Genomic DNA, 12419 nt, shown 5'->3' with positions numbered 1-12419 from the left:
GATTCAGTTATATATATGTATACATTCTTTTTTATAGTCTTTTCCATTATGATTTATCACAGGGTATTGAATATAGTTCCCTGTGCTATACAGTAGGACCTTGTTGTTTATCCATTCTATATATAATAGTTTGCAACTGCTAATCCCCAACTCCCGAACCATCCCTCTCCCACCGCCCCTCCCCCTTGATTGTTGATTGCATCAACAGTCTTCCCAGCGTCTTTGCCAGGAGTAGATTCTATCTCAAGAAGCCCTTTCTTTGTTCATCCATACTCTTCATCTGTTAAAGTTTTATCATAAGATTGCATCAATTCAGTCCCACCTTCAAGCTCCACTTCTAATTCTGTTTCTCTTCCTGTTTCCACCACATCTGCAGTTACTTCCTCCACTGAAGTCTTGAACCCCTCAAAGTCATCCATGAGGGTTGGAATGAACTTTGTCCAAATTCCTGTTAATGTTGATACTTTGACCTCTTCCCATGAATCATGAATGTCCTTTACAGCATCTAGAACGGTGAATCCTTTCCAGAAGGTCCTTGTAGGGTTTTTACCCCCATCCTCCTTTCTTGTGACTTTGGGGAGTTCTCATTTTACTAAATCATAAAATATACATTCTTAAAAACATGAATTTTATTATAGCTAAATTATACCTCAAACCTAGTTTAAGCACATGCATACACTTACACTGACAAAAGCTAACGTTTGTTAAGCTCCTGTGTGTGGCAAACATTGAGCTAACTGCTTTACCTAGGAGTGATTTTGTTTAATCCTCCAAGCAGCCCTGTGAAATAGAGATTAGCATCCCCATTGCACAGCTTGGGAAACTGAGGGTCATACAGTTTCAGTAATGGATACCTGTGTGTGCTGAGGCACTAAGTAACTTTCATCTTTTAGTTTCCCATTTAGGGAATCTATTCTGGCAGGTTAGTTTTATGCTGTTGGTATCGATTACCTTCATGGACCTGTTTGTAAGCTGACAAGTAAAACCACCATTACCCATCATCCTTGGGGAATGAGGTATTCTAGTCAGTTGGGTTTTTAATTAACTGAGGGTTAACCCCAAGCCTGGTTTTCATTGATTTGGGGGATTGAAAAAAGGAAGGCTTTATAAAATGTCAAGGTTCACTTTCATACGTGTGTGGCTAACCCATGAGATTATCTACATGTGATGTCAGCTTATAGCTTTTGGGATAAAGTTTTGTTAAATGTTGTATTTTAGCACATGTTGTTGTACAGGGTCTAGTCCTTCCTGACTCTCTGACCATAATTCCTATCTCCTTGTCCCCCTGCCTCACACACATTTTTCTCCAGTCAAATGCCCTAGGAAGGCCAAGGTGAACATAATTAAATTACAAGTGGATGAGAAAGATCTTAGTCCTTAGTGTTGTCTATCTTTAATTGAACTCCAGTACTGAATACTTTTATTTTTTTATTCCTTTAATTAATTTTTATTGGAGTATAGTTGATTTACAGTGTTGTGTTAGTTTCTGTTGTACAGCAAAGTGAATCAGTTATACATATATCCACTTTTCTTGTTTTAGATTCTTTTCCCATAAAGGTCATTACAGAGTATTGAGTAGAGTTCCCTGTGCTATACAGTAGGTTCTTATTAGTTATCTATTTTATATATACTAGTGTGTATATGTCAATCCCAAGGTTCCAATTTATCCCTCCCCCCCATCCCCTTGGTAACCATAAGTTTATTTTCTACATCTGTGACTATTTCTGTTTTGTAAGTAAGTTCACTTGTACCATTTTTTTAGATTCCACATGTAAGCGATATCATATGATATTTGTCTTTCTCTGTCTGGCTTACTTCACTCAGTATGACAATCTCTAGGTCCATCCATGTCACTGCAAATGGCATTATTTCATTCTTTTGTGTGGCTGAGTAATACTCCATTGTATATAGGTACCACATCTTCTTTATCCATCCATCCATCGATGGACATTTAGGTTGCTTCCATGTCCTGGCTGTTGTAAATAGTGCTGCAATGAACATTGGGGTGCATGTGTCTTTTCAAATTATGGTTTTCTCTGGATATATGCCCAGGAGTGGGATTGCTCTATTTTTAGTTTTTTAAGGAAATAGAGGTATGTGTAATAGTCAGCTTTGGCTGTCATAACAGGATAGCACAGACTGGGTGGCTTAAACAGCAGAAATTAGCTTCTCACAGTTTTGGAGGCTAGAGGTCCAAGATTAAAGTGCCATCAGCAGTGGTTTTTTGTGAGGCCTCTCTTCCTGGCTTGCAGATTGCCTCCCTCTCACTGTGTCCTCATGTGGCCTTTTCTCTGTACATGCACAAAGAGAGCTCTGGTGTCTCTTCCTCTTATATAAGGACACCAATTCCTATCAGATTAGGGCCCCAGTCTTAGGACCTCATTTAATTACCGCCCTAAAGGCTCTGTCTCCAGATATAGTCATATTGTGGATTAAGGCTTCAACATATGAATTTCAGGGGGGACACAATTCAATCCATTTTATTTTATTTTTTTATTTTTTTTAATTTTATTTATTTAATTTTGGCTGTGTTGGGTCTTTGTTTCTGTGCGAGGGCTTTCTCTAGTTGCGGCGAGCGGGGGCCACTCTTCATCGCGGTGCGCGGGCCTCTCACTATCGCGGCCTCTCCTGTCGCGGAGCACAGGCTCCAGACGCGCAGGCTCAGCAATTGTGGCTCACGGGCCTAGTTGCTCCGCGGCATGTGGGATCTTCCCAGACCAGGGCTCGAACCCGTGTCCCCTGCATTGGCAGGCAGATTCTCAACGCACTGCGCCACCAGGGAAGCCCTCAATCCATTTTAGTATGGAAAGCTGAAGTGTGTAGGATGTTGCCGAATAGTTTTTGTTTTGTTTTTAATAAACTGCAGCTGTGAAATAGTTTTCTTGGCCAGCAAAATGATGTCTTATGCTATCTTCCTGGAGTTAAGATAATAAAAATGTTAGAGAACTTTTTAGGCTTCTCAGAAAGTACCAGTTATCTCTTCTGTTGATTCAGATAAGAACACATGGATCCATCTGCAGGGAAAAAAATCACTCAAAATGTTAGTCAGATGTAGATGAAGCCACAGGCCTGGTAATTATCAATTTATAGGTGACACCAAGCTGATTTACACAGCATATGAGCTAATTCAGAATCATCTCAGAGAGCTGGAAAGCAGAGCCTAAACTGCAACAGGAAAATTTACAGGAGTGTTTGGGAAATACTAATGTTTTAACAAATAAGAGGAGAGAAGAGGTCTGCTTTTGCAGAAATTATTGGAAGTTGTGGGTGTTTTAGTTGTCAACCCGTTTAACGTTAACCAGCAGTGCATGTGGTAGCTACTGATAAAGCTGTGAGAAGTACAAAGACTGTACGATGCTGGGGTGCCAGTCCCCTGAGATTGTGTATAAGTTGGTGAATATAATGGGCCAGTGAGTTTTTCCTGGGGAGAGAATCCAAAACTTCATCAGCTTTTCAAGAGATGAGTAACTAACAAAAGCTCAGGAATCTCTGGGGTGGAAGTCAGTCTCAGAACCCTGAATACTGGGTAGGTTACATCTGAAGTGCTGTGTTTAGTGTGCAGGGTGTGAAGACTAGGTCTTAGGAACTGCCCTGTGAGGAACAGTTAGAGAAACTGGAGCTATTTACCTGGAGATAGGAGGTGTGACTAAAAATCCATCTTTTTGAAATTTTTCAAAATTAGAAATTTTTAGAAATCCAAACTCTTCATTTACTTAATTTATTTTTTGGGGAAAAAATTATAGTTTTTGTTTGTTTGTTTGTTTTAAATTCACAAACTACAGAGGAACAGCAGGTGTACGGTAGAAAGTTTGTTCCCATCCCAGGGGTGACCTATTACCAGTTTCTCATTTGTTCCTCCAGGGATACTCTGTACGTGACCATTTATGGGGGTGGAGGAGGGGAGAAGAGAAGACTGGCTCCTTTCTGTTTGTACTGATGGTGATGTAAAATAAGCACCATTCTGCCCCTGGCTCTTTTCACTTAACTTTATCTTGCAAAGCATCCATTCCAGTACATACAGAATTATCTGATTCCTTTTTACAACTGGATAGTATTCTAGTATATGGGCGTAGCATAATTTATTTAACCAGTCCCCTGTTGATGGAAATTTGGTTTACCTCAAGTCTTTTTTCCTACGAATAACAGCCTTATGTATAGAGTTTAATGTGCTGGATATTTGCCTTTTAAACTTTGATAGATATTAACAGATTTACCTTCCATAGAAATTACTAGTTCATCTTTCCACCCTGTATACCCTTCCCAGTACAGGGCCTTTTTAAACTTCTTGATATTTGTCAAACTTGATAAGGAAAAAAATGGTATCTCAAAAAAAAAAAAAATCTATCTCAGTATATTTTTTTTTAAATTGAGGTGAAAGTCACATTAAAAAAAATTAACTATTTAATTCAGTGGTTTATAGTACATGTACAATTTGTGCAGCCACCATCTAGTTCCAAAACATTTTCATTACCCCAAAAGGAAACCCTGTACACATTCAGCAGTTATTCTCCATTACCCCCAACCCCTGGCAACCATCTGCTTTCTGTTGGTGGATTTATCTATTCTGGGTATTTCATATAAATGGAATTTTTAAAATGTGACCTTTTATATCTCATATCATACGTCTTTCACTTATCGTGATGTTTTTGAGGTTCATCAGTGCTGTTGCATGTCAGTATTTCATTCTTTTTTATGGCTGAATAATATTCTTTGTGTGTACATACCAATTTGTGAAACACTGATGGACATTTGGGTTATTTCCACCTTTTGACTGTTGTGAATAGTGCTGCTCTGAACACATGCATACACAGGTATTTGTTTGAGCACCTGTTCCACTTCTTTTGGATGTGAACTTAGGATGGATTTGCTAGGTCATATGGTAATTCTGTATTTAACTTTTTGAGGAAAAGTTAATTTCAGTGTAGTTGGTTTTTTTTTTTTTTAAGGTTTTTTTGATTTGGACCATTTTTAAAGTCTTTATTGAACTTGTTACAATATTGCTTCTGTATTATGTTTTGGTTTTTTGGCCATGAGGCATGTGGGATCCCAACTCCCCGACCAGGGATTGAACCCACAACCCCTGCATTGGAAGGCAAAGTCCCAACCACTGGACCACCAGGGAAGTCCCTCAGTGTAGTTTAATTCACCTTTTTTTTATTAATGCAGTCGTACATTATTTTATAGTCACTCGCTAATTTATAGAGAATGGAAAGGGGGCTAAGATGATTTGCCAAGCTCTGTGCTGGGACTAAATTCATATGACTTCATGTAATCCTCCTAACTACTTTGTTTTTATTTATTTTATTTTTAAAGAGTTTTCTTGAATGTTGTATTCTTTTAAGGTTTACTTTAAAATTTTTTATTATGGGAAACTTCACACATATAAAAGCAGACATATATATGACAGTGTAATGATCCCCATTTACCTATTACCTACCTTCAACAGTTATCAACTGATGGCCTGTCTTTATCTCTACCCTCATTTACTCCTACCGTCCTCACTTTAGATTATTTTGAAGCATATCCCAGACATTATAAGATTTCACTTGCATATATTTCAATGTTTCTATAAGATAATTACTCTTTAAACCATATTGTACACTCCCAAATTAATATCTTGATATTTTGAAATATCTATTTATTAATTTTTGATTAGATGATACATGTACATGATTTAGAAAATCTACAAATTCAAAAAGTTGTTCACTGAAAAGTATCCCTCCCACTGTATTCCCAGTGGCGTTATTCTCTTTGCCTTTGGCAAACCACTGTTTTCTATCCTTAAGAAGATTTAATGCATACACAAGCAAATACGTACAGGCGTTAGCTTTATTTTAAAGGAGGTTAAATTTTGGAGCCAAGATTTGAACCTGGATTCCCTGCCTTCAAAGTTTATTATGTTCTTTATGCTGACCAGAATTTCTGTCTTACTCATCATTGTCAGTAAAATGGGACTGGTGCAAATAGGAGCTGGGTAATTATTCAGTTTCTTTCTTTACCTTAAAAAAAGAAAAGAGTAAAGGCTTTTCTTTTTTCTTCCTGCTAGTATGTGTGTGTTATAGGAAAATCAAACCATAGTTAAGTAGTTTTAAAAGAAGCATTTATATGCTCTCCTACTCAGGAACAGCCACAGTAAGTACCTTGGTACATATCCTTCCGTTCTTTATCTGTGTATATGTATATTATGTGCATATTTTAAAGAAGAAAACTTTTAAAATTTTAAAGAAAATGGGCTTAAGCCAATACTGTTTAATAATTTACTTCCTGGGGCTTTCCTGATGGCACAGTGGTTAAGAATCTGCCTGCCAGTGCAGGGGGCACAGATTCGATCCCTAGTCCGGGAAGATCCCACATGCCGTGGAGCAGCTAAGCCCGTGCGCCACAACTACTGAGCCTGCGCTCTAGAGCCTGCGAGCCACAACTGCTGAGCCCGTGTGCCACAACTACTGAATGAAACCCGCGCACCTAGAGCCCATGCTCCACAACTACAACAAGAGAAGCCACCGCAATGAGAAGCCCGCGCACTGCAAGGAAAAGTAGCCCCTGCTCACCACAACTAGAGAGAGCCCACGCACAGCAACGAAGACCCAACGCAGCCAAAAAATAAATAAATAAAAAATAAATAAATTTTTATAAAAATCACTAAAATAATAATAATAAGTTACTTCCTTAACAAGTAAATTCAAGCATCTTTCTGGAGTTGCTGTATAAAGATGTGTGTGTCATTGTTCTTAGTGTCTGTGTGTTGTATTCCACTGCATGGATGTATCATTTAATCAGTATGCTATTAATGAACATATAGTTATCTTTACCTTTTTGCTCTTATGGAAACCACACCAATGAACCTCTCTATACAGATATCTATGTATATATAATTAGTTATTTCTTTATGGTAAATCCCCAGAAATGGACCTCAGAGACACACAGATTTACAGCGTAAAGGTAATTCCAGTTTATATTCCCACCAGTAGATACGAGTCTGTTTCCCTGCACCTGCTAAAATTGAACTTGTTTTTATAACTTTATTGCTATTTTACCTTGGGTTGGCATTTCATTTTAAAGGGAAGCTCTGACTAACTGCTGTCAGATTAAGGTGAGAAGCTGGTTTGTTTCTTGAGTGCTTTAGAGCTGGTCTCTGTTTTGACATTTTCTCTTTTGTTCTTTCCTCGACAGCGGCCCTTCTCAGCATCCCTGGCTTTGTCGAGCGGCTTTGCAAGCTGGCAACTCGAAAGGTGTCAGAGTCAACAGGCACAGCCAGCTTCCTTCAGGAGTTGGAGGAGTGGTACACCTGGCTAGACAATGCTTTGGTGCTAGATGCCCTGATGCGAGTGGCTAATGAGGAATCTGAGCACAATCAAGGTACTCGGGATGGGTTTCCTGAGATGTGGGGAGCGTTCCTGTGGGTTCCTAGAGCCATTCTTGACCTCTTTTCCAAGCAGAATAAGTTGAAATTTGCTCAAAGTAGAATTTCCCTCAGGGCAGTCCTGGATCATGATTGTTAAGACTTTTGATAGCCAGTGACAGAACCTCTTTGAGCTCCCTTAAAGCAGACCTGATTTCAGGGACAGGGGCTTTGTTGCAGAACCCAAGGAATTGACTGGAAACATTACCGGAGCATTTTTAGGAACTCAGAGGGTTCTTTCTCTGTTTCCACTTCTTTCTACACGTTTCTTTAGTCTTATCTTTCCTCCATTCTGACAAGTAGGCTGCCTAGTAAATGTGTGGACTCCTAGTCTCAGCTCCAGCTCCTTGGTGAACTACTCTGGCCTGTTTTGGGTGAGGTGCTCAACCCAGAGCATTTGATTCTGGGGTCAAATTGTACAAACCCAGGAATTCCCACTGGAATCATGCAGATAAAAGTGAAGGGAGGAATTTCGTTCCTGGGACGGCAGTGTGTGGAGCTCCGTGCACCTGCTTGGTCAGTGAAACTAAACAAAGCCTGTACACAACAGCAGCAACAACAAACATCCACATAAAGTCTGTGTAAGTTGTTCACAGAGTGTACAACAAGTGGGGAAACATTTCTTCCAGAAAATCTACTAAAATTTAGTGAGAACATTGAGAGCCTATGACACTAGAATTTCTGCTTGATGCAGGTTCCACTCTGGACATGTGTGGCCTAAAAGGGCTCCCTCAGCTTCCAAACAAGGAATACAGAATCTCACTGGAAGGGGCAGGCTACCAGCTTTTCTCATCCGTTCCAGCTCCGAGTGGAAGAGGCTAAATTATTGATGAATATAGCCAAGAGGGCAGGGGCTCCTTTCTTTCTCCCTCCCCTCCCTCCCTCCCTCCCTCCCTCCATCCCTTTTCTCAACTTTCTTGAGATATAATCAACATATAATATTGCGTAAGTTTGAATTGTACAATGTGTTGATTTTATACATTTATATATTGTAGAATGATTGCCACTGTAGCAATAGCTAACACCTCTATCCCATCACATAATTACCATTTCTTTTTTTCTGGTGAGAATATTTAAGATCTGTTCTCTTAGCAACATTCAATTATATGATATAGTATTGGCTATAATCACCATCCTATACACTGGATACCCAGAATTTGTTAATCTTATAACTGGAAGTTTGTGTTCTTTGACCGATAACTCCCCATTCCCTCCCCCCGCCACCCCACCACTAGTAACCACCACTCTGTTTCTCTGAGCTTTTTTAGATTCTACATTAAATGATATCATACAGTATTTGTCTTTCTCTGACTTATTTGATATAGCATAATGCCAGGTCCTCCTTCCCTCCACCCACCTCCATACTGTACTCATAGTACAGAAGCTCTACCCAGGCCCAGTAGGCCAAGAATTCTATGGCCCTTATCGCCCTTGCCCCAGCTCTCTTGTAGGACAGAGGTTCCACCATGTAGGCAGAGGCAAGCTGAGAAGGCTATAGAGGCTACCTATCCTGCTCAGAGTAATAGCACTGAGATTTTGCCAGGGGGAGAGGTAATACGTAAGAACAGAATGTTGGAAAGTTTGAGCTCAAGGTCATTCTCAGAAACAGTGTAGATTTTGGTGGTACAAAAATAAAAGGAGCTCTTTTTAATTGAGAACAAAAAGCCAAACCATATGCCAGCTAGTTCACCAGAGAGAACCAAGGAAAGAGGTGGCTAAGAAGAACTTAAAGCTGAGGTCAAAACAAACCTCAGTCTCAAAAACTACCCCTGCCTGAATTTAATTGAATCAGACTTTGGAGCAATTTATGCCTCAAGGCATTGTCAAAAACAGTAGAGCATTCAGCCAGCAGTTAGTGGAGCCTGACAACTGTTTCATACTAGATGAGGCAGAAAGTTTAACAGAGATTTCAAGGAAAGAGCCAGACAAAGAGAGCCCTGCTAAAACACTGTCATCCAGGGACACATGCCCAAGGCTGTGCTCTCTGCCAAATGGCCTCATCAGTCCTCAGAGAAATAGACTTTACTGAAATAGGCTAGCCAGGGCATTAAACAAATAAACAAGAAAACAACCACAAGCCCTGAAAGAAGAAAGAGGGAAGAGTATCAAGAGTTGCTACAGTATTTACTGTAAATGTCCAGTTTTTAACAAAAATCGAGACAAGCAAAGAAACAGGAAAGTATAACCCAAACGTAGGAGAAAGCAGACAACAGAAATTGCCTGAGAGAGAGCCCACATACCAGAATTAACAAAGACTTCAAAGCAGCCATTATAAATATGGTCAAAGAACTAAAGGAAACTATCCTCAAAGAAGCAGTGATGACAGTGTGTCATCAAATAGAGAATATTAATAATGAGATAAGAGATATAAAAAGCCAAATGGAAGTTCCAGAGATGAAAAATACAATAACTGGAATGAAAAGTTCACTGAGAGAAAGGAACAGAAAAAAAGAGAAATAATAGCTGAAAACTTCCCAAATATGATTAATGTACACATCTGAGAAGTTCAAAGAACTGCAAGTAGAATAAACTCAAAGATTTACACCCATTCACATCATAATGAAAATGCTGACAGAGAAAATCTGGAAAGTAGCAAGGGAAAAATGACTCATCATGTTCAACAGTATCCCAGTAAGATTATCAGCTTACTTCTCATCAGAAATGATAGAGGCCAGAAGGGAGTGGGATGACATATTCAGAGTGCTGGGAAAAAACTCAGCCAAGAATTACATCCAATAAAACCTTCTTTCAAAAATGAAGGTGAAATAAACAGCTTCCTAGATTTTAAACAAGAACTTAGGGAATTTACTACTAGCAGACCTGCCTTAGGAGAAATACTGGCTGAAAGCAAGTTACCTCGGCCAGTAATTCAAATTCACACAGCAAAAACACGGAGCATCAGTGAAGGTAATTGTATAATAATAAAAGACAATATATGTGCATATTTCTTCTCCTTAACTAATTTTAAAAGCAGTTGTATAAAACTATGTGTTTATAGTTGCATTGTTGAACCTATAACATATAGAAATGTAATATATTTGACAATAACAGGTCAAAGAAAGTGGGTGGACCCAAAGTTGTATTGGAGTAAGGAAATTGGACAAGGTGGTAACTCGAATTGACAGGAATCAGTGAAGAAAATCAAAATGGTAAATAAGAGGGTCACTATAGCAGACTGTAAATATTTACTTGCTCTCCTTTCTTTTCTCAGCTGCTTTAATGGACATAAAATTTTATAAAGTAATAATTATAACAGTATTGTGTAACAATGTATACAATGTATTATACAGTATATTGTATTGTTCGGCTTTTAGCATATGTAGATGTAGTATGCATAATAATAATAGCACAAAAAGGGGGAAGAGGGAGCTCTGGGAGCCCTGGAATTAAGTTAATTTATATCTGAAAAAGAGTCTGTCAAGTTAAGATGTATATTGCAGGCAAGCCTTGTAGCAACTGCTAAGAAAGTAACTTTAGAAATATAGTGAGAAAGTCATTAAAGGAATTACAGTGTTATACTAGAAAATATTTACTTAATGCAAAAGAAAGTGTTAAAGGAAAACTAGAGGAATTTTAAAAAGTGAGCTATATAGAAGACAAAAAGTAAAAGGCAGAAGTAAATCCAACTTTGTCAATAATAACATTAAATGTGAATAGATTAAATAATTCATTCAAAAAACAGATTGTCATGTTGGATTTTTTAAAAAGATCCAATTATATACAGCCTACAGGATACACACTTTCTATTCAAAGGTAGAAATAGGTTGAAAGTAAATGACAGAAGAAGATGTATCATGCAAAGGACAACCATAAGAAAACTGTAGTGGCTGTACTAAGAGTGACTTTAAAACAAAAATGTTATCAGAGATTTTAAAAATAGATTTTATAATAATATAAAAGGGTGAATCTATCAAGAAGATATAACAGCGTGTGTATCTAACAACAGAGCCAAAGTAAATGAAGCAAAACCAACAGATTCAAAGAGAGAAATAGGCAGTTCAACATGATAGTTGGAGACTTTAATAACCCATTTTCAATAGTGGACAACTATATAGAAGATCAGCAAGGAAATAGAAGACTTGAGCCACACTATAAGCCAACTAGACTGAACTGATAGAACACTCCACCCAATAACTGTAGAGAACATATTCTTCTCAAGTACACATGGAATGTTCTCCAGGATGGACCATATGCTAGGCCTTAAAAAAAAAAAAAGAACAACTCAGGAAAGTTAAAAGGATTAAAATTGTACGAAGTATGTACTCCAATTGCAAGGGAGAGATATTAGAAATTAATAGCAGAAAGAAATTTGAGAAATTCACAAATGTATGGAAATTAAGCAATACACTTGTAAATAACTGATGGTTCAAAGATAAAATCACAAAGGAAACTAGAAGATATTTTGAGATAAATGAAAATGAAAGCACAACATACCAAACTTATGGAATGCAGCTAAAGGATGCTTACAAATTTATAGCTGTAAATGCCTACGTTTAAAAACAGCTCAAAAAATAACCTAACTTTCCGCCTTAAATCATTGAAAAAAGAAGAGCAAACTATATTCCCAAAGCAAACAGATGAGAAGAAATAATAGGATTGGATTGGAAGTTAATGAAATAGAGAATAGAAAAACAATAGAGAAAATCCACAAAACCAAAAGTTGGTTCTTTGAAAAGGTCAACAAAATTGACAAACCTTTAGCTACACTGACCAAGCAAAAAAGAGACAAGATTCAAATTACTAAAATCAGGAATGAAAGAGGGTATATTATAACCAACCTTACAAAGATTTTTAAAAAGGACTCTAAGAGAATACTATAAACAACTGTATGCCAATAAATTAGATAACCTAGATGAAATGGAAAAATTATAAGAAAGATACAAACTCCTGCAACTGACTCAAGAAGAAATAGAAAATCTGAACAGACCTATAACAAGAGATTGAATTAGTGATGAAAAACTACCCCAAAGACAAGCCCTGGCCCAAAAGGCTTCACTGGTTAATTCTACCAACCATT

General features: G+C 37.9%; 1 protein-coding gene across 1 annotated transcript in view; it reads left to right on the top strand.

The window, feature by feature from the left end:
* TRPC4AP (transient receptor potential cation channel subfamily C member 4 associated protein) overlaps positions 1-12419 on the top strand; it is a 74463-nt gene that overhangs the window by 42625 nt on the left and 19419 nt on the right. The window contains exon 8 of the mRNA XM_057529715.1: positions 7102-7359. Coding sequence (XP_057385698.1) covers positions 7102-7359 — 258 coding nt within the window. The remainder of the gene's footprint in view (positions 1-7101; positions 7360-12419) is intronic.

Source organism: Balaenoptera acutorostrata, chromosome 15 (assembly GCF_949987535.1).
Source record: "Balaenoptera acutorostrata chromosome 15, mBalAcu1.1, whole genome shotgun sequence".
NCBI lineage: Eukaryota > Metazoa > Chordata > Mammalia > Artiodactyla > Balaenopteridae > Balaenoptera > Balaenoptera acutorostrata.
Note: the sequence above shows the minus strand (reverse complement) of the source record. Positions and strands in the feature narration are given on the sequence as shown.